This window comes from Telopea speciosissima, chromosome 3 (genome assembly GCF_018873765.1).
Source record: "Telopea speciosissima isolate NSW1024214 ecotype Mountain lineage chromosome 3, Tspe_v1, whole genome shotgun sequence".
NCBI lineage: Eukaryota > Viridiplantae > Streptophyta > Magnoliopsida > Proteales > Proteaceae > Telopea > Telopea speciosissima.
This window is the reverse complement of record NC_057918.1, coordinates 26,465,579-26,490,840: the sequence shown is the minus strand read 5'-3', so window position 1 is coordinate 26,490,840 and position 25,262 is coordinate 26,465,579. Positions and strand designations below refer to the sequence as shown.

The window sequence follows — 25,262 nt, the reverse complement described above, 5'->3', positions numbered from 1 at the left end:
TTCATTGTATGGCAAAGATTTGTGCTACAAATTATTGGTAACCTAATTGGATTTTTCTCATATGACTTATGGGCAAAAGCTTGAATTATGTAGGAAGCAAAGGAGTTTACTATTTCCTCTTCCCTTGAAGCCATCTGTTCTTGCATCAGATGTGCCACAGTTTTGAAATGTGCAGGCATGTACAGGACTGGCCCCCCTTTCTTTGAGCTATTTTCTGTTTGGAGAAGGTCAGAGAGTACACAGAAAATAGCAGAGAATGTTGAGGAGGTCCTCTAGCTTGATACTTGAACATGAGACTTTTAACTTTATAAACCATTTCAGCTACCAACTCATTTTTGTGGCTATTGGTGTCATATCAAAATATAAGCCTTCATACTCTTTCTTATGTTATACCCTTTGGGTGACCAGAAATGCTCTAGGTCTAACAAACATGTCCTACGCAGGAACAGTTTCTCTTTTATATATCACATAATTGTAAGGGTATTAAGGAAATATCCCTTCATATGTTCTAATATAATCCTACTTGTATCTTAGCTCAGGCTGTGAGGGGCAATCTAATAATTAGCCCTATCTGACCTAAACCCTAGTTTTCCTATAAATACTAGCTAGAGGCAACAGCCTTGGGATTCCAAACTTGATACACAGGGTGTAATACTTTCAGCAACCAGTGCTTAAACCCTAAACCCTAACAAGAATTGAAAGAGCAATGTTCATATTAGAAGCTGCTATGTAGGTTTTTGTTTTTTTTTTTTTGGGGGGGGTATATTTACTCCATTTTGATCATGAAAAAAGGAACAATGAGTTGATTTCTTGTGACTTTTATGGTGTAGTTTTTTGAGTTATAACCAACCTTTAAGGCAATATGAGTTCTTCTATATGGAAAAAAAAAATTTCTTAAGTTACCCAAATAATTTAAAGAAAAATTATTGAAGCAACTTTTTTTGATAGTCTTGGGCTTAGATAGTGGATTACTCCAACCAGAAGTTTATCTTTTTCATTTTGGAACTTCTTTACTGTCTTGTGTTAGCACAATTCCATCTCTATTTAGGAGGCAATAGTTTTGTATTTCTGATCTACCAGATGTTCTCTTATATTTATTTACCTGTTGAGATTCAGCATAGAAAAGTATCATCTAAGCACTAGTCACTTGCAGGTTAAGCAGATGGTAATTGCTAGTTTGTCGGAGTCTGAAATGCATCTGTCAGATGAACTTGTAGAAGCAATCATTGATAAGGCATGGGTTTGGACAAGTTTACTTTTCAATTTTCAAAAAGAAAAAATCAATTTTATGCTTCATCTTCTGAAGGATCATTCCTTATTCTTCATTCTATGAGCAGACTTTTGCAGATGCTGATGCTGATATGGATGGTAAAATCAACAAAGAAGAATGGAAGGCTTTTGTTATTCGAAATCCCAAACTTTTGAAGAAAATGACTCTTCCATATTTGAGGTTATATACTTTTTTAGATTTAGGGTGTGTAAAAGTGATAGAGATTTTGTGAAGTTATGCTTACACTGTGCTTGTAAAACAAGTATCTTTTCAGGAAATATGTAACTCTATATAGTACAGGATTTTGTTAGTTTGACATAAATAGAAGCCCTATTGAAGTCAAATTTTTATTCTTAGTTTGCTTGTGAGTTGATATCTTTAAATTTTTTTGATTCTTATATTTACATGTTTATCATATTTCAGGGATGTCACCACGGTATTTCCAAGTTTCGTTTTCAACACTGAGGTTGAGAACTGAATTAGAATCTGCTTGCTGAATCTTTGCTGCCAAAAGGATTGTGATGTGTGTTGAAGCCATGCTTATAATCTTTGCAACTGGTGGAGGTGTTAGTATTGCAAAATGCAGGTGAAAACAGAATAGTTGCTCACTTAAATTCCCTATCTGAGTTGTTGAAGATCCTGCCATGGATATATATCTGGACTATTTCATACCTGTTGATTTAATCTATCTTATGTTATAACAGAGATTATTATTGCTGATTATGAATTCCATGCTCATGTATAGTTTCTTCATATTTCCTATTTTTCTCTTTCTTCCCTTAACCCTCCCTTTCCTCCCCAGGAGCTGTTTACTTGATCAATGGGAAGAACATAATAGTCCATGCCCCTCCTTTTCCTATTGTCCTGTGGTCTGGTATCTCCTCGCAAATTTGATAAGTCATTTCCAGGAGGTCATTGAAAGTGTAATTGAACAATGTATGAGCTAAGATTTGCATGTAAGAAAATGTGTGAATGCTCAATCTGGGCTTCAAACTCTCCACATCAGTTTCAACTGTTATCTCCTATTTCAGGTCAAACCATTGTTGAACAGATTGAAACTCAAAACTCATACTAGTAGGGCTTGTAGAATCCTTAGTTGTATGTGTTCTCATCCTCTCCAACATTGAAGGTAACCAGAAGGATTCTTACTTCTCTATTCAGATGAAGCTGGAGGTAGGGCATGATTCTGCCAGAATATTTTAACCAGATGCATTCTGTGGTGAACCTGGTCTTCCCTGATTCATTAACATTCATCATCTTTACATTTATTTTGCCTTCAGAATTGTCTAAATCTTTGTACAGTTTTGCTCTTTTTTCACCTTATATTGTACCATGTCAATCACTTATGATCTCTGTATTTTAGACCGTTTGTACTGATTTAGTCATTTCTAGATGGAGCACTGGAATTTGGACCATTTATACACCTTCAAATGCATACCAAGCATGGATTTAGGTATCAGTATAGTATTAGTTGTATCGATGATATGTACGTTTTTCATTGGAATAGACTCAATACGGACTGACAGGACCGATCCATATTGGTATCAGTTGCTGCCAGTATTAGTCAGCATCGACGGCAACCAATATTGGCGTCGATGCCATGAACTAAAACCTTGATGCCAAGGCCACAATGAGAGGTCAGGTGGGAACAAGTAGACCTTTGAGGCATCAATCTGAAGTATGAAAGAGATGATATCCTCATCTACTTATCTTGATTTGCTGTTACTAGCATCCAGAGCTAGAAGCCTCTCCCTTAGTACCATAGTAAATAAGGTTCAAAACTCAGGTTGGTAGGTAGCTCTATTTTTGTCTCTATGCCCTTTTTTTAGAAGAAACTTTCTCTAATCTTTTGGTCTACCATGTATAAACCAAAGAAATTAGAGGGTTTAGGTTTTCGACTAAAGTTCTCTCCATAATGAGTCCCCTTTGGTAAAACTTTGGTGGAGACTTGTCACTAGTCCTGACTCTCCATGGAGTGGAGTTCTCAAAGCAAAATATTTTCCACAGGCTAGTTTACTAAACCATAAGTTTGCCTCCAAAAAGAGCTCTTGGATATGGAAGAGTATATCTTATATTATGCCTCATTTACGACGGATGATTTATTGGAACGTTTGGATAATTTATTTTTTTTTCCTTTTTATTTTCTTGACCACTTGTTACTTCCTCTAGTGTGCTAGGAATTGTTGTTGTTTTTACTACCTTGGACTTGCACACTCTAATTCTGTCACTATCATATGTGATGGTAGCTTTGTAGATGAATCCGGTGAAGCAGAATGAGCTTTTGTTGTGCTTTATCCAAAGAATTTTATTATTATTTGTGTGGATTTTGGTTCAATACAGGGACTACATAAGAGGCCATGGGTCCCATAGTGGATTCCATGTGAATGGTCCTGGAGGGCATTGGACGGTACTTTTACAAGAACACTATGTAAACTTCGGGGTCACTTTTCGTATAGTCAACAAGGTGAAATATGTGTACGGCTCATTCAACTTTGGCTATTGCGTGTATAATTTAGAATTTATGAATATTAGTAATATAAATTAAGAAGGGGTGTGTATGTAACTTTCATATATTGAAATCATATACGTTAGAAGGAGATACATCACTTTCAATAGGTCCGGGTTTGATGGTTAATAAACAAGGATGCCTTCACCATTGAATGAGAGAAGAGAGAGCGATGTGAAAGGCATATATTTCAACGGTCTCATGCCCATCTTTATACTTAGATTAGAATGACCTATGAGAGAGACCTTAAGACGATACGTACAAACAAGGCAAAAGGTTTTATGGATGGTCTCTCCCATGGAGTATCTATGGATGACCTACCTAATTTTGCCATGTGGATTAGTGAAGTGGCAAATTTGAACACTGGATATCTAGAGAATGGCTTAGATTGCCAGCTACTTGCCAAATTTCAAACTAATTCCTTAGTGGTCTGGTTTAGGCTTACACACAAGAACCAGAAGACAGAGCGGATGAGTGGCCCGGAGCTGGCTCCTGGGGGGGGGGACTCTCCAATGCCTAAGTCAGATCTCAAAGAAAACAAAAACTAACAGGGCCGAAAACGAAAAGCTAATAGTGAAGCTTCAAGATGAATCCAATAGACCAGTAGAAGGAGAATTAGGTCAAGTTCTGTTGAGTTACCTTGTGTCTGAGTGTGGTTTTCCTATTTATATGGTGTCATTGGAAATGTTCTTCTTATCCTTTGAGCCACGTATTCCTTAGGAAGGAGGGAGATTAGAGCGGGAACCGTTAACCGAATTTGTCAATGGCTGAGTTGGTGTTGTTAGTGATCGTGCTCTTTGTAGGCCAGGTGTAAAAGTTCCTTGGGCATGATTCTAGCGTGAGGCTAGGATTGGAGATCCAACCAGGTTGCCAATTTGTATTTCCTGAGTCGTGTTCTGGCTTTGCCCGTTACATGTGTCGTAGTATCATTGGAAATCAGATTCTATATATATTAAATTCAATCATCTATTTCTCATTCATGTATTTAGTTTTATTTTGCCATTTAGACCAACTTTAATGAACTTAAATTTCATTGTGAGTGGGAGCCTGGTCTACCTTTCAACAAAAATTCAACCCTCACACCCCACGGGTCAGCTCAGTTGGCAAAAGCCCAACTCCTCAAATAAGAGGTTATGAGTTCAAACCACCTTGGGGCCTATCCCCATTCCCTATCCTCCTCCCCCCCCCCCCCCCTCCCCCAAATTAAAGCTCTCCAATTCCAAAAAAATAATTCAACTTGGGCCGAGCTTTGTAAACCCCTAGCTCAATCCTGAGTCCCCTTAGCTAGGCCCAAACCCAACCCAGCCCTGACTCAGAGCTTGAAAAATCCAATCCTGACCTGCCTCAGGATCGGGCCACGCCGACCCTGATTGGCCCTGATTTTGGGGAGGGGTAAGGGAGATGCATGGGTTGTACTTGTCTGAGGAGAAAATTATCAATTTTAGGTAAAATGACACTATAATAAAATGTTTATATTACTTATTATCTTCATATATAATATATTATATAACAAAATGTGGGTGGCATTTAAACTCTATAATATATATATATATATTATCAATATAAATATAACTTAAAATGGGGTTGGGCCAGACCGGGCCAGGCATAGTGCGAAGCCTCACCCTTACCCGACCCTGATTTAGGGTTAGAGATTTCCAGCCCTAACCCGCCCTCAGGGCTAATACATCTCAACCCAGGCCCTGTTCGGGCTCAGGGCGGGCCAGGGTGGGTTTGGGCTGACATGGCCAAACTTGCACCCCTAGTTTGAGGTATCTTATCAGATCGCCCAATTAATACAACCGATATTACATGGTTTTGAAGGTGATTGATATTGATGCCTAGCCGATATTGTATCGGTGAAACGGTATGAACAAGGAGTAAAATAGTTTAAAAAATCTATTTTTTTAAGAAAAATCAGGGATAAATTTGTTTGATACAGCCAATTCATGTCGATGCCATGTCAATATCGTATTGTTTTTTGAAACTGACTGGTACTCGATCCAATAGCATGCACTAAGAGCGTGTTTGGTTGGAGGTTTTTGAGGAGTCGGATTCTGATTTTGGATCAGCTTCATATGAATCTGGTTCAAGTGGATTCGTAGTTGAGAAAAAAAACTATTTGGTTACCCTGAGTCTATGTGATGGAATCTTTCTGAATCTATTTGTAAAACTGTTTAGTTACCCTGAGTCTGTCAGTTGGATTCATCCTGAATCCATATGAAAAAACTGTTTGGTTACCCTAAGTCTGTCAGTTGGATTCTAGTTGGATTCTACTTGAATTGTCTGAAAAAATATTATAACCTTGTTTTGTTATTCAACATACATTTAATATGACTTTATAAAAAATAAGATAATCAAAAAATTGTATTAAAATTCTCAAAAGAAAGTCTTTCCCAAAATTTTCATGTATCCATAAAAATTACAAAATTAGTACTAAGTGGTGTTATATTACTTCAACAAAGCAAAACTCATAGTACCTACATTTTCAAACAACAGAGATCTGTACATATGGTACAAAATCCATATCCATTTAATTTAAGTACATACAAATAAATTTTTTGTCAAATTTCAAAGATACCATTAAATTTGGGTTCTTGTGTGGATTAGTGTCATAACTGACTATGCTATGAAGAGTTGAATAAAAAGGGTCTTGGTAGATTTGAACCACCATTCCTGGAACATGCTCATGTTCCAAGTGCTCTACCAATTTGAGCTAAAGACCCATCAAGTGGAGCTTGGAATTTAATCAACAACAAATATAACCACTAATTAAGAGGACATGACATTTCAAGAGTGATAGTATATTGCTTTCTAGTCTAATGAACTCTCAAGATTGATAGGAATTGACCAAGAGAACATCTCCCAAATAGTAATCTAACAACAATTAATACTCAAACAGAACACTTGATAACTCTTTACAGAAAACTAGATACTTTTCAGATGGGTTTCCATCTTTCCCCATTGAGGTGAGTCCTCTCCTTGATTAGCCGCTATAAAATTAAAACTTTTGCGCAACTCATATTCCAGCATGGACTTCACATCAATGTTTCTCTTTTGATGGTGCACTGCACCACTGGCGAATTGGAAAAAAAAAACTATGGGTTTCATTTTCCAGAAAATGATAAGAGAAGTACAAGAAAAATATGTGTAATCAATGTATGTATATATATGTTTTTTTTTGTTTTTTTGGTAAGGGTATATATATGTATTGACCTATCATAAAAAAGCTTCAGGCTAATGCTACTAATTAGTTGACTCTGCCAGAGACCCTTTTGGTTAAGAAGCCCAGAAACATTATTCATAAATGCTGCTAATTAATTGGCTAATTAATACTGCTAATTAATTGGGTCCTACTTAATCATACTTAATCTTGTACTCTTATTCCATAGTTGGTCATAGAGCATTCTTGCTGTTCAGAAATGCTATAAAAACTCTTTGGTGCAACTAGAAAGATTGACAGAGATGGGCTAACAAAATAGTATTCAGTAATTAGCGATCCACCCCCCCCTCTTGTTAGAGGACTGTAGGAATCGTACCAAACAGAGAATCGTAAATGATAAAAATTCGCTAAGATTAAATCATTGGGACAAGACTTAGCTTAATCTTTTTTATGAGTACATCGAGGATTAAATTAAAGTCTTACACTATGCAAGTGGTGGAGTGTAAGCAACAAATAAGACTTTGGTAGAATCAATGAACATGGGATTTGATCAAACCAAATATTGTAATAACAACAGTGATAGTCTGACACAACACTGATAGTCTGACACAATAGGATAGCACCCATTTCTTAACACCACCATTTCACATAGGAAAAATAAATAAATAAATAAATAAATAAAGGAAGACTTTATCATCAGTTCTATTCTTTTTGGGAGAATGTTCTCTGTGCCGTAGTGCACCCTGCGCCTAGGCACATGGACAGTCTGTGTAGGGGGCAAGGTGGTCATTGCACCCACCCCCATATGCTTGGGTGCAGAGAACAACGCCCCTTCTTTTTTATACTAATTATTTGGATTCTCAGTTCTAAAAAAGGAAAGATGTTTGGCTTTGTCATCAGATACACTATTAACTTAATTTAAAAAGAAAACAAAAATATTAATTTAAACTGTAAACTAGAATATCTGAAACCATGAACTTACACATATCTTATTTGTTTCTTGCTCTATGACCCCACATTGCAACTTAGCATAGGATAGAGGAGTTATGGTTGAGTCTCGATTTTTAGAATCCACTAGAATACGCCCTTAAATATCTGGATCTAGAAACCTGGATTTATTTTAGAATTTGCTCCTTGGGGTGAATTCTAAAAATACACATAAAAATGGATTTCTGTGGATTTTTGGAATCCAACACGGAACCGTATTCTGAGAAATCAAACACGACAATAATTTCAGAATCCAGATCCCGTTGAATCCAACTCCTCAGAAACCTCCAACCAAACACTCCCAAAGGATTGACCCGGAACTAGATCAGTCTTGGCCAATCCAGTCGATCCAATCCTGAGTTTGTGATCTCGGTATCGGGATCGGATCGGCCAAATAAGACTTGTTTATCCTTGTTTAGCTTTTTTTATTATCAATTTACCCTTATACGTACAGGTGTATCAGATCAGTATTGGGATCGGTCTCGGCTGATATCGATCATATCCCGACGATTTTCCCAATCCGAGACTGAGATTACGAACCTTGAATTGGAGAGCATGGTTCTGAATCTCGGATTGGATCAGCCGATATTGGCTGGGTCGGATCGGTATCGATCGAGACCGATCCCGAGATTAGACCGATACAACGAGGTTTGACTGGATCGTTCCTTGGATCAGTCAACTCGGTTGAATCGACCGATCTGATCCGATCCTTGACCGATTCAACTGAATATTTATTTTTTCAAAGTTTTTAGGTTTTTTTATTTTATTTTTTATATTATCTTGACTGATACTGACCAATACCAACCGATATTGACCAATCCAATCCGGATAATATTGGCCAATTCGATCCCAAGATCAAAACATCCACCAACTTTGGCCGATACATGATCCGATCCATAAAAAAACTGTGTTTTGACCGATACCGAGTCCGATACCTGGATTTTGAACCTTGCTGGAGAGGCTAATCGTCTTCTCCTCGTCTTTAGGGAACCCTCTCGTCCAACCGTCCGAAAAGCCAGAATTCAATCCATTATGGAGTCTGGCAATAACGGTAGAAGCTTGGTATGAAAATCAATTCAAGAATTCATGCTTCAGATTCAATGTTTGTTCCTTCTCATTATGAGAATTTGGATCCTAGTTGACTGATTTTGCTTCTCTTGTTCTTCTTATTTTGGGGGAAATTCTTAAATTAAAAATGTGGGATCACAGAGTTCGAGCTCTCTGACGATAGGTGAGCGGCTGTGCATGGTGGTCATACCCTTCATCGCCTTAATCGAAGTTTTGGCATTCTCCGTCAGTGGTTGCTTCAACTACCGTCCACCCAGAAAGTTTCGTTTCCGAATCCCTGACATTGCTGAACTCGCCAAGGATAGTCCATGTGTGTTCCATATTTCATTTCTTACTTTACCACCAGTTGTTCATTTTCGTTTTTTGATCATATAAATACGTTCTTCTTTCATCGATGGGAGAGCTGGTCTATACGAAATTACGAACTTCGAATTAGCTCTTAGCCTTTTGAAGTGTATTAATTAATTTATCCCTCTCTTGGGTTTGTCTCTGAAGTTACGGTTAACGAAGTGGAAGCACTGTACGAGCTGTTCAAGAAGCTGAGTACCTCCATCATTGACGATGGCTCAATCCACAAGGTACATTTTTATCCTAATTTGTGGGAAACAATCTTCAATGAAATGAAAAAGAAAATTATGTTTATGTTATGTGATGTATGAGTGTAGGGGAACCGCTTGACAGTGGAATTTTTTTTCCCCCTTTCCCCTTCTTACATTAGTGGGAATTTCTTAGTCGTCGAAATACTTGAATTTTGTGATTCTCTGAATCTACGTTTCAGTCATTGAATTTTGTGAGTGGAGGAATTTTGACGAAACCCCTTCCGCATATGAGAGAATTCTTAGGTGCAACTTGAAATCTTTCCCAGAACATTTTCAATTGTTCGCACCGGTTTAGGGATCTGTCACAGACTCACAGGGACGATCTCAATGGCACCTTTGAGTGCTGAAGACTTGGGTACTCCTTTGGCATAAGATTATGGAGCCATAGCCTTTAATTTGGAGAGAGAGAGAGAGGACCTATACAGGTCAGTGAATTATTGTTGAATGGTCAGAAGGAAAACCCCCTCACTCTTGTCCTCTAGGTGTTTAGTTGGCTTTAACTTCACCCCAGGTCACTCCACTTCCAGAATAACATAGTGCTTTAATTCCTTCTTTCCTGTGATGTGAAAGGTGCTACATTTCCAAAAAGTTAATTTTTACAAGGAAATAATCTGAAAAGAATGCATATAGGTGCCATTAGCTCTTTCTACTTCTAGATTAAAAATCCAACTGACCTCCACACAATCTTTCAGTGGGAAACATATTTCATAACTCATTAAATGATTTTTCTTCTTCGTGAGAAATGGAGCAATTTTTTATGTAAAAAGGATTAATAGTTTTCTTCGAGGGAAGCCAACCTCCAAAGCATACATTGTTGGGTAGAATAACACTTCCTTCTTCTCTTTCTATTATCCCTTTAAATACAAAAGACATTACAACTTCCCCTTTCTCACGTACACCCACAAAACTATAATAACTTCCCACTAACACAGTAACACTTCATAACTACTAAACACATGGCACTTACCGAAATACATAAGATGCTAACTAACTCGACATGGCTTCTAACTAATTTAAAAAAAAAAAACCCCCTCGAATTGAACAATAAGACCAAATAGGGACGTGTAAGATATCAGGTATATACAACAATGCCATGGAAATAATATTCCAACTTCTCTATTCTTCTTATTGGTTAGTGACTGAAAATTCATATTTTGTTGACTTTTCACTAGAAATAACTGAAATAGCTAATTTTCCACTTTGTATTTTTTTCATGACTTGTACAAAGTGTTTCCATGCCATGGGTATATTTTTAGTTTGTTTACCAAAAAAAAAAATTTTTAGTTTGTTTGTTTCTTTCATAGGAAGAGCTCCGACTGGCATTATTCAAAACTTCATCTGGAGAGAATCTTTTTCTTGATCGGGTAAGGTTAAGTTTCATGTTCTTCCTTCTACAGTTTTACTAAATGACAATGACTTTTTGGAAGAGAGAGAGAGAGAGTACTTCTTTTAGAGGTGCTGGAATTGGCTAGGAGTCTTCTATAACATGGTCATAGACTCATTCATACTACTTGTCACCCCGCCTTAAGTTATCTTTCATGTACTTCTTTTAGAGGTGCTGGAATTGACTAGGAGTCTTCTATACCATGATTATAGACTCATTCATACTACTTGTTCTCTCCCCCACCCTCTTTTAGGATTGATAATCTTGAGTGAGACTGTACAGCTGAAATTGTAAACTCTATACCTGATGTGGTGGCACTCGAATGGTTGACCAACACGAGGGTTTGGAAACCCCAGACCAGACGGAACTGGTCTAACCTGGTTTTTGGTCTGATAATGCCTAGTAGTGGTTAGTTATTTATTTGGGTTTAACTCATAGACTTTTATTTCTTTTATTTTATCATGTTTTGCGTTGAGTAGGATACATAGGAAACGTTAGCTAGAGTTTTAGTTAGTTTGGGTTTTACCATGTTAGGAGTCTTGATGTAGATCACAGGTCCATGTGTAGCCGTAGGAACATGCCCCAAAACCAGCCCAGTGTAGTTGTGGGATTCAAGTCATTCAACTGCTGTGAGAAGCAGCCTGGTCTGATGATGTGGCGGGTTTTTGTTGGTTTGATGGAGTATCTCATAAGGCAGTCCAATCCAGATAGAAGCATGAAGAAGGCCAAGACAAAATGATGCAGGAGGAAGGTTCAGATCTGTAGTAGAGAGATCAAATCTAGTTTATAAGTAGGTTAGGGATAGGATAAAGCGAGAAGATGAGGTTTCAAGATCAGATCCTGATCTTGGATGAAGAGAGAAGAAGAGACGGGGGGGATGAGAGGGAGTATCGTAAGAGAGGAGAAGACGTTGAGGAGAGGGGAAGGGATAGAAGGTGATACACACCTGCTGATTTCCAATGAAATCCAATATTCAATTCATTCTTCAAATTTTCCTTTCATTGTTGGATTACATGAGTATATAGAGAAATAAAAATGACTCTTGGACTTAAACATTAATCACTTAGAAGCTAACTCCAATAAAGCATTAAATTACCTAGAAACTAATACCAAGTAAAATTAATTACTTAACACAAACTTTTGGACTCCTACATAGAAAACTTAGAAAACCCAACTTGAAAACTGAAAAGTCTAATTAAAACACTTAGAAAAAGAAATCAACTCATTAACTAAGCCTAGGAAAATGAAAAGACACATTAGAATATTAAAAGACACTTTAAGAAAATTAAACTCAGGTCTGGTAGCTCTTTGGAGTTGACGTCATGGGCCCCACCAGCAATAATATCACAGGGACTAAGCTTGGCCAGCTTAACCCACGGCTGGGCTTAATTGAGACTGGTTCTTGGCCTTGCGGTTTTGGTCTAGTTTTGATGTGGACCAAAACAGCATGAGGGATCTTCTTCAGGCTTGATACTGCATCACAGAATCCCCCCCTCCCCCCCAAAAAAAATTACTGTTCACATTAACAGTACCACGAGTTAATGTTCACGTGAACAGTGATTTGGGGCTGATATGGACAGCTGATGTTGCTGCTTATTTTATTTCTTTTTCTAGTTAGGCTTTTAATTCGTAGTTATGTTTTGAGTTGTACTCCTAATTGGGAATCCTAGTCAGAGTTTAGTTTCTATTTTGTTGGGAATCCTAGTTAGAGTCTAGTTTCTATTTTGTTTATTGTGTCTCAGCCATTAGGCTATATAAACATTGTAATCAGCTCTTGAGTGCTCACGATTTGAATGAAACTAAAAAAGAGTTGTTTTTACAATCATGTAGCTGTGAGATGCAGTAATGGTGAGAGGCTGTGGGTGAGAGACCCAAGGGAGAGAGTGAGAGACTCAATCCAAACTATGCTTCTTCTATCCTATCTTCTATTGTTCCTTTTTATTTTTTTTTTAATCTTCATTGTGTGATCTGCTACAAGTTCTTCAATTGTTGCCTAGTATTTTGAAGATAAAATCAACATTAAATTTTATTCAAGAAGATCATGCGTGGGGCTAGGTCCTTCGTGATCCAGCCTTACATTATTTAGTATCAGAGCTAAGGAGAGGTGGTAGACAAGATCAACTGTTGTCGCATTCTACTTCCGATTGAAGATTGATCATGCTAGTCTGATAACTCCACTAAACTCGTGGACGAGTTTTGTTTCAAGATGGGGAGAGCTGATGTAGATCACAAGTCCATGTGTAGCACTGTAGCTGCAGGAACAAGCCCCAAAATCAGCCCAGTATAGTTTTGGGATTCAACTGTTGTGCGAGGCAGCCTGGTCTGATGATGTGGCGGGTTTTGTTGGTTCAATGGAGTATCTCATAAGGCAGCCCTAGTCTAGATAGAACATGAAGAAGATCAAGCCAGAATCCTCCCCCCCCCCCCCCAAAAAAAAAGTGCACATGAACAGTGATTTGGGGGCTGATGTTGCAGCTTATTTTATGTGTTTTTCTAGTTAGGCTTTTAATTCCTAGTTTTGTTTTGAGTTGTACTCCTAATTGGGATCCTAGTTAGAGTCTAGTTTCTATATTGTTGGGAATCCTTGTTGGCAAAATCCTAGTTGGAGTCTAGTTTCTATTTTGTTTGTTTTGTCTCAGCCATTAGGCTATATAAACATTGTATTCAGCTCTTCAGAACTCACGATTTGAATGAAACAAAAAAAGAGTTGTTTTTACAACCATTTAGCCGTGAGATGCAGTGAGCCAGTAACAGTGAGAGGCCGTGGGAGAGAGTGAGAGGCTCAATCCAAACTATCCTATCTTCTATTTTTCCTTTTTTTATCTTCATTGTGTGATCTGCTACAAGTTCTTCAATTGTTGCCTAGTATTTTGAAGATCAAATCAGCTTTAAACATTATTCAAGAAGATCTTGCCTGGGGCTAGGTCCTTCGTGATCCAGCCTTACATTAAGTCTTAGTTTTACAACTTTAAATATGGGTATACTTGTAATCAATAAGCAAATTTGGAATAGAAAATTGATTGAAGTGTGCTCACTGTGGGCGTGGTGTTATTATTGGTGTGAGATCTCCTCTCTCTCCTCTCACTCCTCTCCCTTCTATTCCTTCTTCTTCCTCTGTTTCTATTGCTTCCTGTTATTAACGCTTCCAAGCTCTGTTTCTGGAGACCAATTGCAGCCCTAGGTAGTTAAATCCAGCTTCTTCGATTCTTCTTGTTTCTCTCTCCAAATCAGAAGGTAAGCTTCCTCTGCTAGGGCGATTCAAGCCTTGAACCCAAAGTCCTAACACCCCTCCTGTTGTAAGGAACAAGGTCTGCAAACAGGTCTGACTCCATAGCTTCTGTCAGGTCTTGTTTGCAGGAATTTTACTAAACATTGTAGTTGCTGTTTTGAGTGTTGGATAATTGGCATCCATGGTCCCATAAGTTAGGGATCTCGCCCGAAATTTTAGCTTGAACCAAGTCCATTTGAGGGAGGTCTTTCATCTCCATTGATAAGAGGTTATCCCTGGTTCTGGTTTCGTATATGGCTGAGAACTGTCCAAAGGTAGGAGATAACTCTCCTTCTTCCCACCCCACCTCACCTCTTACGATATGATTGCTTCTTATTTTCATCACTCGCTTTCCAACAAGGCCCCTCTCCTATTGTCTTTAATCCCTTGCGTCCTTTATCTTGTTTGCTTCCAAGTCTACGCTCGCTCAATAAAATGCTATTCCCTTTTATATCTCGTATACCAAGTAGCACCTTAAACATTTTGGTTATTTACCAGATTGCCACTTGCCCTCGTAAACCCTGAAATATTTATAAATTTGCCATTTTCTTCCTACTTTTGGCTGATTTGCATTTGGGTGGGCCCATAACGAACCCAAGCAGGATTTTCGAACCTTGGGATCACCATCAATTTGGTATTGGAACCGAAATTCCTCCATACCCTAACAAACCCAAACAGGATTTTCGAACCCATATCATCATTTGGGTTCATTATGGGTGGTGGGCCCATAACAGCCTTTCTGGAAACAGGGGTAAGGCTGCGTACATTTGACCCTCCCCAGACCCTGCTAAACACGGGAGCCTTGTGCACTGGGTACAGCCATTTTTTTTATGGGTTGGCCCATAACGAACGCAAACAAGATTTCGAACCCTGGGATCGCCATCAATTTGGTATTGGATTCGAAATTCCTCCATACCCTAATGATGGTGGCCAATAGTAAGGTTCTCCAACAGCTCAACTCCTATAAAGATGAAACCAATACAAAAATTGACAACCTCACAGATCATGTTGATACCCTTTGCACAACCGTCAATTCCATCAAGATTACATTGGCATCTATGCAAGCTTCCATTGACCGACTGGTGGCTTCAGATAAAGGAAAGAGTCCCATGCAGTCTGGGGATTCTTCCAACTCTATCCCACAGGGTCCATCTCATGTTACACCACCGCCGCCACTTTCACCACATTATACACCACGATATTATGATGATCCTCTTTATGGAACAGAAAGAGGAGCAAAGTTAGATGTCCTGAACACCAGCAAACAGAATCGGACTCGAGGCATTGGGTTAGTCACTACTTCGGCCGAGATGGGTGAAGCCATGAACCGGAGATTAGCGCATGCACCACAGATTTACACAAGTGAAACCGGAAAGCATGACAGTTGAGGAGTATATGGGCAAATTTTACTATTTGGATACTTGATCTGATTTTGAGTAGGATGAAAAGGTATTGGTGGCACAATTCTGCAATGGATTGCACCTTCAAATCAGTGCTGCACTAGCACCCAATTGATTGCCTAAGATGGAGGATGTTGTACAGATGGCATATCAGGTAGAAGAAAGTCTGAAGTGGCCATACACTCGAAAGATTTTTACAAATACTTTCTCTAAGGGTGATAGTTCCAGACCGCAGTAGTCTTCTCCCCATGTCATTCAACAAGCTACATACAAGTGGTTCATCTATAGCATCTTCACGACTTAACTGGCCATATTCTCCACCTCGGCGTGGTTCCAACTGACCTCCCTATGATGCCAAAGGCTGACATTCATTGTTTTATGTGTAAGGGGTATGGACATATTACTGCTCAGTGTTCCAAGATCTCTCTCTCTCTCTCTCTCCCTCCTCCCTTCTCTCCCTTCTGCTTCTGTTTCTATTGCTTCCCATTATTAACACTTCGAAGCTCTGTTTCTGGAGATCAATTGTAGCTCTAGGTAGTTGAATCCAGCTTCTTTGATCCTTCTTCTTTCTCTCTCCAAATCAGAAGGTAAGCTTCCTCCCTAGGGCAATTCAAGCCCAATGAACCCTAATTCCTAACACCCCTCCTGTTGTGAGGAACAAGGTCAGCAAACAGGTCTGACTTCAAAGCTTCCATCAGGTCTTGTTTGCTGGAATTTTACTATATATTGTAGTTCTGTTTTGAGTGTTAGATAGTTGGCATCCATAGTCCCATAAGTTAGGGTATACCTGAAATTTAGCTTGAACCAAGTCCATTTGAGAGAGGTCTTTCATCTCCATCGATGAGAGGTCACCACTGGTTCTGGTTTCATATACGGCTGAGAACTGTCCAAAGGTAGGAGACAACTCTCCTTCCCCTCAGCCCCCCGCCTTTTATGATATGATTGCTTCTTATTTATTCACTCACTTTTCATTAATGCCCCTATCCTATCGTCTTTAATCCCTTTTTGTCCTTTATCTTGTTTGCTTCTAAGTCTATGCTCACTTAGTAAATACGATTCCCTTTTATATCCTTGTCTTCCAAGTAGGTCCTTAAACAATCTGGTTATTTACCAGGTTGCCACTCCCCCTTGCAAACCTTGAAATATTTACAAAATTTCCATTTTTCTCTTACTTTTGGTTATTGTACATTTGGGTGGGCCCATAGCGAACCCAAATTGGGTTTTACTACCATCAATATGTGGCAAGTTTCAAGTACTTTTCTTTTGCGTTTTAGGTTCTAATTATTCAATCTTTGTCTTTGCTGTGATAGGTTTTTGATCTTTTCGATGAAAAGAGAAATGGTGTTATTGAATTTGATGAATTTGTCCATGCCCTCCGTATCTTCCATCCTTATTCTCCTTTGGAGGACAAAATTGATTGTAAGTGTTTGGGAAAACATGTTGTGGTGGTTTTTATAATCAGAATGCATCATGCCTGTAACTTGTTTGTATATCTTCTTTGATTTCCTGCAGTTGCATTCAGGCTTTATGATCTGAGACAAACAGGGTATATTGAACGGGAAGAAGTGAGTCTCTCGACTTTTACCCTTTTGGTTTTAGTGTTGGTTTCATTGTATGACAAATATTTGTACTGAAAATATTGTTAGCCTAATTGTATTTTAGCACATGTTACTTATGAGCAAAAGCTTAATTGTGTAGGGAGAAAAGGAGTTCACTATTGCCACTTCCCTCAAAGCTATCTATCCTTGCACTAGATGTGCCATGGATTTGTAATGTGTTGGCATGCACATGCTGTTCCCCTCATTTTTTATTTTGTCTGAACTCTTTTCTGTGTTGAGGTGGTCAGAGAATACACGGAAAAGAACAGAGAATGTTGAGGAGGACCCCTCTTTATACTTGAACATGAGACTTCAACCTTTATAAACCATTTCAGCTACCAACTCACCTCAATGGGCAATTGGTCACATATTCTGAAGAATATAATCCTTCATAATCTTTTTTATCTTATACTTTTTGCTTTCCCTTTGTTGGACCAGAAATGCTTTTGAGTCTAACAAACATGTTCTACACTGGAACACTTTGTCTTTACTAGGTATCATATAACCGAAGTAGCAATGTTGATATTAGATACTGCTGTGTAGTATATTATTTATTTATTTATTTACTTTATTTTGAACAGTGAGTTGATTTTAGTAATTGTTTTCTTTAAATATTGTGATGTGGATTTTGAGTTATAATCAACCTTTCAGGAATTATGAGTTCTTTGTGGAAAAAAAAATAGTTTCTTAAGTTACGTAAACTATTTTAAAGAAAAGGGAAAATTACTTGTACACCCCATGTACTATGGCCCGAGAAGGTCCTGAGATGTTTTGATGGATGGAAGTTTGTAAACTTGAATGGGCAACAAGGTTAGGGTTAGGGTTTCGAGTTTTCAAAAAGAGTAAAATAGAGGAATCTAGGGTTTAGAATGGGAGGATGGGGCTAGAGTTTGGATCGAGTACTATAGGGGCAGGGGTGGAGAGGTTGATCTAAACAGGAAGGGATTTTGCTGGCTGGTTTGGTCTGGGCAGATTTAGGTTATGGGAATGTTGTTTAGTGATGGAGGGGATGTTAGGGTTTGGTGGTTTAGAGGATTAGAAGAAGGATGGGGATGGGGATGGGGATGCTTCCAACTTACTTGTAATGGCAGAAAATTATTGGCAGCAGCTTGTTGATGTAGGAACTTGAATAAAAATTGAATCTTTGACTGCAACTATAAAGTAGAACTTGAATAAAAGTCAGATCTTGAACTTGAACTTGAAACTAGAACTTGAAGAGAACCACTCGGGCTTCACCACAGAGTGTCAATTGGATCAAACACCAATCCCACCAACGAACCACCCGGGCTTCACACCGCAAGGTGTCGATTGGATCACACACCAAATTAAAACTAAGTATGGAACTAAAACAACTAATCCCGTATGCAACCTATGTGCCCCTACTTTAGGTCCATAAAAATGACCTATTACATTGAAAACCCATGGGACCAAAGGCCCAACATGTATAGAACCCAACCCTAGACTTATTCCTAATAAAACAAGCTTATTTTGGTGATCAATCTGCATCACCTGACGGTGTTAGTCTGCTGTTAGTGGTTGAATGGAAAGGTCCATTTTACCCTTGTCACCTATTCAATTGGAAATCATGAAGTTAAAATTACCAACTTACCCTTTAACTTCTTCTTCTTCCTTCAACCATACCTCCTACTGCAACCCACTAACCCACCCACCCCTACCCTCTGAACTTCACACCACCCCCACCGTCGTCCTCCTCTCCACCCTTGCCCCTGCCATCCCCGCCACCGTTGCCTTGCACTCCCAGCGACCACCGCCAAACCCACCCTAGGCCCCAACCCACCCGCACGCCATCGCCCAAGCCCTTGTGTGCCTCCGCCCTTTTGCTGAGGAAGTTGCTCATGTGGTAATCCATTTTGTGTTCCAGCCATGGCCTGCCAAGAACTTGCCTAAAGTTAAAATTTTATGAGATGAATCGCCCAAGCCTTTTTTGTTCTAAGATCATAAAATTTGGAAAAGGTTTCGTACCAAGGAAAGTGTGTGTTCCTTGTCGAATCTCGGAAAGATTTATGGTAAAGTAGATCCTAAGGTATCAGCTTTGGTTCCTTCCCAAGTTCCGAGTAATTGCTCTGCTTTCCTTTTCCTTTTCATAATTTTTCATCTTCTCCATCCATAAGTTTAGTTTATATTTTGGTGGTTTCTGCATGAACAAAGGCAAGAATTTCTCCTTCTTGCTCTTTGTATTGAAACTCGAAATTAGTTCTCTCAAGTCTGAACAATAGGAGATCTGCTTTCTGAACAAAACTACTCCAAACTATATACAAATGGATTTATCCATATTTTCTTTCGTCTTTGCAAACACTACAGCCCTTGTCGTTCTGTCAACTCTGTTCTGTTATTCCAGCGCCGGAATTCCATTGGAATTCAATGGTGGCCCCAAGCAACCTTTGAAACCCGATAGCTTCTCCAGTCCGAACACCGTTTCTGCCTATCCAGTCCAGACAGAAACGCAAACTTGCCATATAGACCTCTCAGTGGAGGCCTTCGGCGGGGTGAGCAAGGCCTGTGGAGAGTATGGAGCTCTGTTGATAGTACAGGCCAAGTACTGGAATATCTGGCCTCATTTGTGCAAAGTCCTCCTCAGTTCAGCAGTCTGAGCTGTTGTGATCTGGATGGGTTAACGGAGGTAGTGAGGTACAACAGTTAATCGAATCACAGGGGAGTTTCCATGCTCTTCTCTTGGAGATTTCCAGAGAAAAACAACATTTTTACTAGAGATAGGGGAGGGTGGGGTGTGGTGGTGGGTTTGGTTGCAGTAGAGGGTAGGGGCGGTGGTGTTGCAGGAAGAAGAAGAAGAAGAAATGGTCACTTCACTACCTTTAAAGGGTAGTTTGGGTACTTAGGATTTTTCTAACCCATGATGTCATCACTAAACGGTGACTGACTAATGGACAGGGCCTACTTGTAAGAAATCTTAAAATGCAGGGACTGTTCAAGTAATAGTTTGAAAAGTTGGGGTTATCAAGCAATCGGGCCATAATACATGGGGTGTACATGTAATTTTCCCTAAAGAAAAATTTCTGAAGTCACTTCTTTTGATAGTCTTGAGCTGGGATAGTGGAATACTCCAACCAGAAGTCCTATTCTTTTCATTTTTGGAACTTCTTCACGGTCTTGTGGTGTTAGCACAATTCCATCTCTATTTAGGAGGCAACTTTTTCATGTGGATTCTGCATTAATTTGTATTTTTGATCTATCATATGTTCTCTTATAGTTACCTTTCGAGATTTAGCATAGAGAAGTATCATCTAAACACTGGTCATTTGCAGGTTAAGCAGATGGTAATTGCTATTTTGTCAGAGTCTGAAATGAAGCTTTCAGATGAACTTCTAGAAGTAATGATTGACAAGGCATGGGTTTGGACAAGTTTACTTTGTTTCTCAAAAAAAAAAAAAGGAATTTTTTTTCCTTTTTTCTGGAGGATCATTCCTTACTTCTTCATTCTTTGAGCAGACTTTTGCAGATGCTGATGCTGACATGGATGGTAAAATCAGCAAAGGAGAATGGAAGGCTCTTGTTATGCGATACCCCAACCTTTTGAAGAACATGACTCTTACGTACTTGAAGTAATATACTTTTGTAGATTTAGGATGTGTAACATTGATAGAAATTTTGTGAAGTTATGGTACATTGTGCTTGTAAAACAAGTATCTTTTCATGAAATATCTAACTCTATATCTTACGGGATCATGGTATAAGTTGACCTATATAGAAGCCCTGTTGAAATCATTTTTTTTTTTAGTTTGCTTGTGAGTTGATATCTTTAAATTTATTATTCTTTTATTTACATGTTTATCATCTTTCAGGGACGTCACCACGGTATTTCCAAGTTTTGTTTTTAACACTGAGGTTGAGGACTGAATTAAAATTTCCATGCTCGAGAATATCAAGGAGTTTCTGGGAGTTTCAGGTCCATGCAAGGCCACTTGGCAATGCCATCGAAGCTGAATCTTTTCTAACGAAAGGTCTGTGATGTGTGTTGAAGCCATACTCATCTTTGCAGCTGGTGGAGGTGTTGGTACTGCAAAATGCAGGTGAAACCAGACTTGTTGCTCACTCAAATTCCTTATCTTAGTTGTTGAAGGTCCTGCCAATGATTTCCAGTCGATCATTGAAAGTGTAATTGAACAGTCAATGAGCTAAGAATTTGTGAATACTTTTTTCTTTTTGGGTACAATTTTGTGAATACTATTGTGTGCCTAAAAAGAAGAAAATTACTACTTTGTTATCTTAGTTGTTGAAGGCCCTGTCAATGATTTCCAGTCGATCATTGAAAGTGTAATTGAACAGTCAATGAGCTAAGAATTTGTGAATACTTTTTTCTTTTTGGGTACAATTTTGTGAATACTATTGTGTGCCTAAAAAGAAGAAAATTACTCCTTTGTTATCTTAGTTGTTGAAGGCCCTGTCAATGATTTCCAGTCGATCATTGAAAGTGTAATTGAACAGTCAATGAGTTAAATATTTGTGAATACTATTTTTTTTTTTTGGGGGGGGGGGGGTGTTGTAAAAATTTGTGAATACTATTGTGTGTGCCTAAAAAGAAGAAAATTACTACTTGCAGTAGGGGATTTGAATTTGCTGTCATCTAAAGATCAAATGTTTTTTGTGCGGAGGACGCAGGCTGCGCCTAGACACATGGGGGTCGGTAAAATGATCACCCTGCCCCCTTGAATGGCAGGCCCATATAACTGGACGCAAGCTGCACTGCGGCACAGAGAACATCAGTTGTATCTTAAATGTGAATGTGGGGGAGTCAGTTAACAGCTTTTGTTATTCCCTATGTTTATTATTTATTCAATCAATCACTACTGTGAGAAATTGCCATTTCTCAAAATTAAAGAGTTAAAAGTCATTACAAGGTAGGAATTTGTTATGTGCTCAATGGAGCCCACTCTAGTGTCTGGGCACTAGATTGGGCCAGCTAAGTATGTGATACGTTAAAAAGTTTGATTTAACGTATTCAATCAGTTCTAGTGCTTTTGACAGCGTATCATTCAAGTACCTTATAGAAACCAAATAAAAATTTCCTTTTATACAACAACTAGATTGTACATTCCAATGTCATGATTTTATATTTTTACCATGTGCACATTGTTAAAGTTCCTACAGGTATTGTGGAATTTGAAGTCTCATTAACTGGCCCACTCGAAATGATCATCACCGATTTCGATCGGACCTTTTTGGGAATGATCCGGTTCTTGATTCGGTGTTTTGAATCCCTGCCCAGACGTTGGAATCACGCCTTCAACTCCCTCGTAAAAAAGAAAGTTTCAAAAAAAATTAACTTCATTTTCTTGTTTTGTTCTAATGAAGGGATGATGATTTAATGGTGAGAGGTGCAATTGCGGGGAGATGGGTTGCGCCGGAAGCAAGGGTGGGAGTGGAGGTGCAGGTAAAGGGATGAAGTTCAGCGGTTACTTGGGGGTATTCCGGCGGCCCTACGTAGTCTTCATGGAGATGGGGCTGAATTGCAGAGGGGTGGGGGCAGGTGGGGTTGCAGGAGGAAGAAGAAGAAGAATAGTATAAGGGTAAAATGGTCTTTTCAAAACTATAATTAACACCAAGCTAACCGCTAACACCAGGCTATCCGCTAACACCGTCAGCCAGAGGAGGTTCGAGCGTAATATTTGAAAACACAGGGGAGGGTGTAATTAGGGCAAAGTATAGGGGAGGGGAGGTAATTTACTAAAAAGATATTATTTCATGGGCTTAGGCCTTGAAGGCCGCGTAACAAGCCCATGACGACCCAGAAGCCTAGGCCCTTCTCCCTAGTGATCTGGTGACCTGTGGAAATGTCGTATAAATTAAATCGTTTTCTCAAATCTCTGACTAAAAGGCGTTAGGGTTTCCAACTAGTGGAAGAGAAAGAGAGAGCCGTGAGAGAAGAAGATGATTAAGCCGACGAAAGCTGCCCCTAAGGGCAAGAAGAAGGGAGCGAGCTTCGTTGTTGACTGTGCAAAGCCCGTTGAAGACAAGATCATGGACATAGCGTCCTTGGAGAAGTTCTTGCAGGAGAGGATCAAGGTCGGAGGCAAGGCTGGTGCCCTCGGTGATTCTATCACCATCACTCGCGATAAGAGCAAGATCACGGTTACCTCGGACAGTTCCTTCTCCAAGAGGTACAGTATAGTATTCTCCAGTGTATGGAGTTTTTAATTTTTTTGTTACTTTTTATTCCTCTTATGGATTTATTCTTTTAATCTGCTTTACATTACAGATGAACTTCATTCATTAGCTACAGAGTATAGCTTAACTAGCAGTCTGTTCTTGAGTTGTTATTTTTTGTGGATTACTGTAAGTTTGTATCAATATAACTTTCCTTGAGCTCCACTTTAATAACATTATTGTGTGGATCTGAAATGGCAAATCTTCTTCGGATTTGCTTAAAACCACGGCAATGTTTTCTCTCGTAGCAGTAAATAAAAATATGGAATCGCATTCAGAGTGTAGAACTAGCTAATTTTTATTATATTGGTGTTCCTTCATTTCTTTTTCGAAGCTAATTTGGATGATGTTGTGTTCCTTTGTTTCTTTTTCGTTCGGTATAAGAATGTCGAGAGAGATGTTGTCTACTGTTTATTGTGCCGAATTTCATGATTTATCCAGCATTGAAGGCTATACGGTTACAAAGCTCTAGTGCTGGACTATCCACCTAGGATTCCAAGTAATTTCTGAGGTGTTCACATATGGAATTACTGCAATCTTCTTATATTAGCTCCGTAAGACTTTCCTACTACCCGGTATCATGTCATTGGTGATACAGCTTATTTGAGGTTTAAAATTCCTACAGTTGAGCTACAAAGCTTGCAGGACCTACCATGAGTGATGGTATCTAATTCCTTGGATTGGTCTGGCATGGTCATGTAAAATATGACCTTCAAAGGTCTTTCCTGGTAATCCATGCGATTCAGGATTACAATGTTAAGACATTTGTCATGGCCACATTAGACACCTTTATTCAACTGTGGTTCCCGGATGGGGAGGGTGGGGCAAACACAACTCTGCTTGGCTGCTGAGTTGATGTTAAAGTCATCAGTGAGAACATTGCGTGATGCTGATCATCAGTGAGAGCATTGCTTAGATGCAGTTTGATTTCTTTCATTGTTTATTAGAGGCCTTCCATTAGCTGATTTGTTTCAGGTGGGCCTTATAACAAAGAATTTTTCTTGGTGAAATATTTGGCCATCTCTGTCTAATTCTGTGGGGGCCATGTCTAACTAAACTGATCATTTTGCTATGTAGGATGGTGTTTACATGGTGTGAAAAAAGGGGGGGTGTTTAAGGTAGGATTCTAGGTCCTTAAGAATTGAATTGCTAGTAGTGTAGCAGAGGGTATGCCTCTCTCTCTTCTTTGCTCTCTCTTTCTCTCTCTCTCTCTCTGCTTAGAGTAACTATAGTCCTGATGCTATTTTCTTATAATTCACCAATATTAAATGGAACTGGGAATTGAATAATTTGAATGGTAGACAACATGAAATTTGGCTTTAACTCTCACATTTTACTCTAAGCGGATGACTACATATTATTGTTATTTATTGCTGTTACTATTAATACTACCTCAAAGTCAAATGATTGTTATGTTTTTTTTGAGAAACGGAAAGCTTGTTTGAAATTGATTTATCCTCTTGGTAATCTTGGTTGAGGATGTTTCATGTCTTTCATTATGAAATTGTATTCATTCTTGTTTCATTTAATTAAAAAATGATTAGTTTTTCTGTTGGGTAATTCCAGATACTTGAAGTATCTAACAAAGAAGTATTTGAAGAAGCACAATGTGAGGGATTGGTTGCGGGTAATTGCATCAAACAAAGACCACAATGTCTATGAGCTACGATACTTCAACATTGCCGAGAATGAGGGTGAGGAAGAGGATTGATTGATGATATGGTTTCAGTGTTTTCCTCGGTCAATCAGTTTTTGTAGGAACATGGTACGTTGAAACCAGTTTTGTTTGAAGGAACTGATCAATGTATCTGAATTAGTTCAATTATTCCATTTTTGCTG

At 38.8% G+C, this 25,262-nt stretch overlaps 3 protein-coding genes across 3 annotated transcripts in view; all 3 read left to right on the top strand.

Annotated features, from left to right (window-relative positions):
- Positions 1 to 21,215, top strand: part of LOC122656639 (calcineurin B-like protein 10) — a 34,254-nt gene extending 13,039 nt beyond the window's left edge. Inside the window, exons 2-9 of the mRNA XM_043851247.1 lie at positions 9,133 to 9,301; positions 9,487 to 9,569; positions 10,895 to 10,954; positions 16,953 to 17,061; positions 17,155 to 17,207; positions 20,525 to 20,605; positions 20,709 to 20,821; positions 21,062 to 21,215. Coding sequence (XP_043707182.1) covers positions 9,169 to 9,301; positions 9,487 to 9,569; positions 10,895 to 10,954; positions 16,953 to 17,061; positions 17,155 to 17,207; positions 20,525 to 20,605; positions 20,709 to 20,821; positions 21,062 to 21,116 — 687 coding nt within the window. The 5' untranslated portion in view covers positions 9,133 to 9,168 and the 3' untranslated portion in view covers positions 21,117 to 21,215. The remainder of the gene's footprint in view (positions 1 to 9,132; positions 9,302 to 9,486; positions 9,570 to 10,894; positions 10,955 to 16,952; positions 17,062 to 17,154; positions 17,208 to 20,524; positions 20,606 to 20,708; positions 20,822 to 21,061) is intronic.
- LOC122656642 (60S ribosomal protein L22-2-like) lies at positions 11,869 to 25,262 on the top strand. The gene is made up of 3 exons (XM_043851252.1): positions 11,869 to 11,909; positions 23,148 to 23,377; positions 24,990 to 25,262. The coding sequence occupies exons 2-3, from the start codon at positions 23,148 to 23,150 to the stop codon at positions 25,132 to 25,134; spliced, it is 375 nt and encodes a 124-aa protein (XP_043707187.1). The 5' UTR covers positions 11,869 to 11,909; the 3' UTR covers positions 25,135 to 25,262.
- The window catches only part of LOC122656640 (thioredoxin-like 2, chloroplastic), a 25,671-nt gene continuing 20,954 nt past the window's right edge, over positions 20,546 to 25,262 (top strand). Inside the window, exons 1-2 of the mRNA XM_043851250.1 lie at positions 20,546 to 20,550; positions 20,876 to 20,880. Coding sequence (XP_043707185.1) covers positions 20,878 to 20,880 — 3 coding nt within the window. The 5' untranslated portion in view covers positions 20,546 to 20,550; positions 20,876 to 20,877. The remainder of the gene's footprint in view (positions 20,551 to 20,875; positions 20,881 to 25,262) is intronic.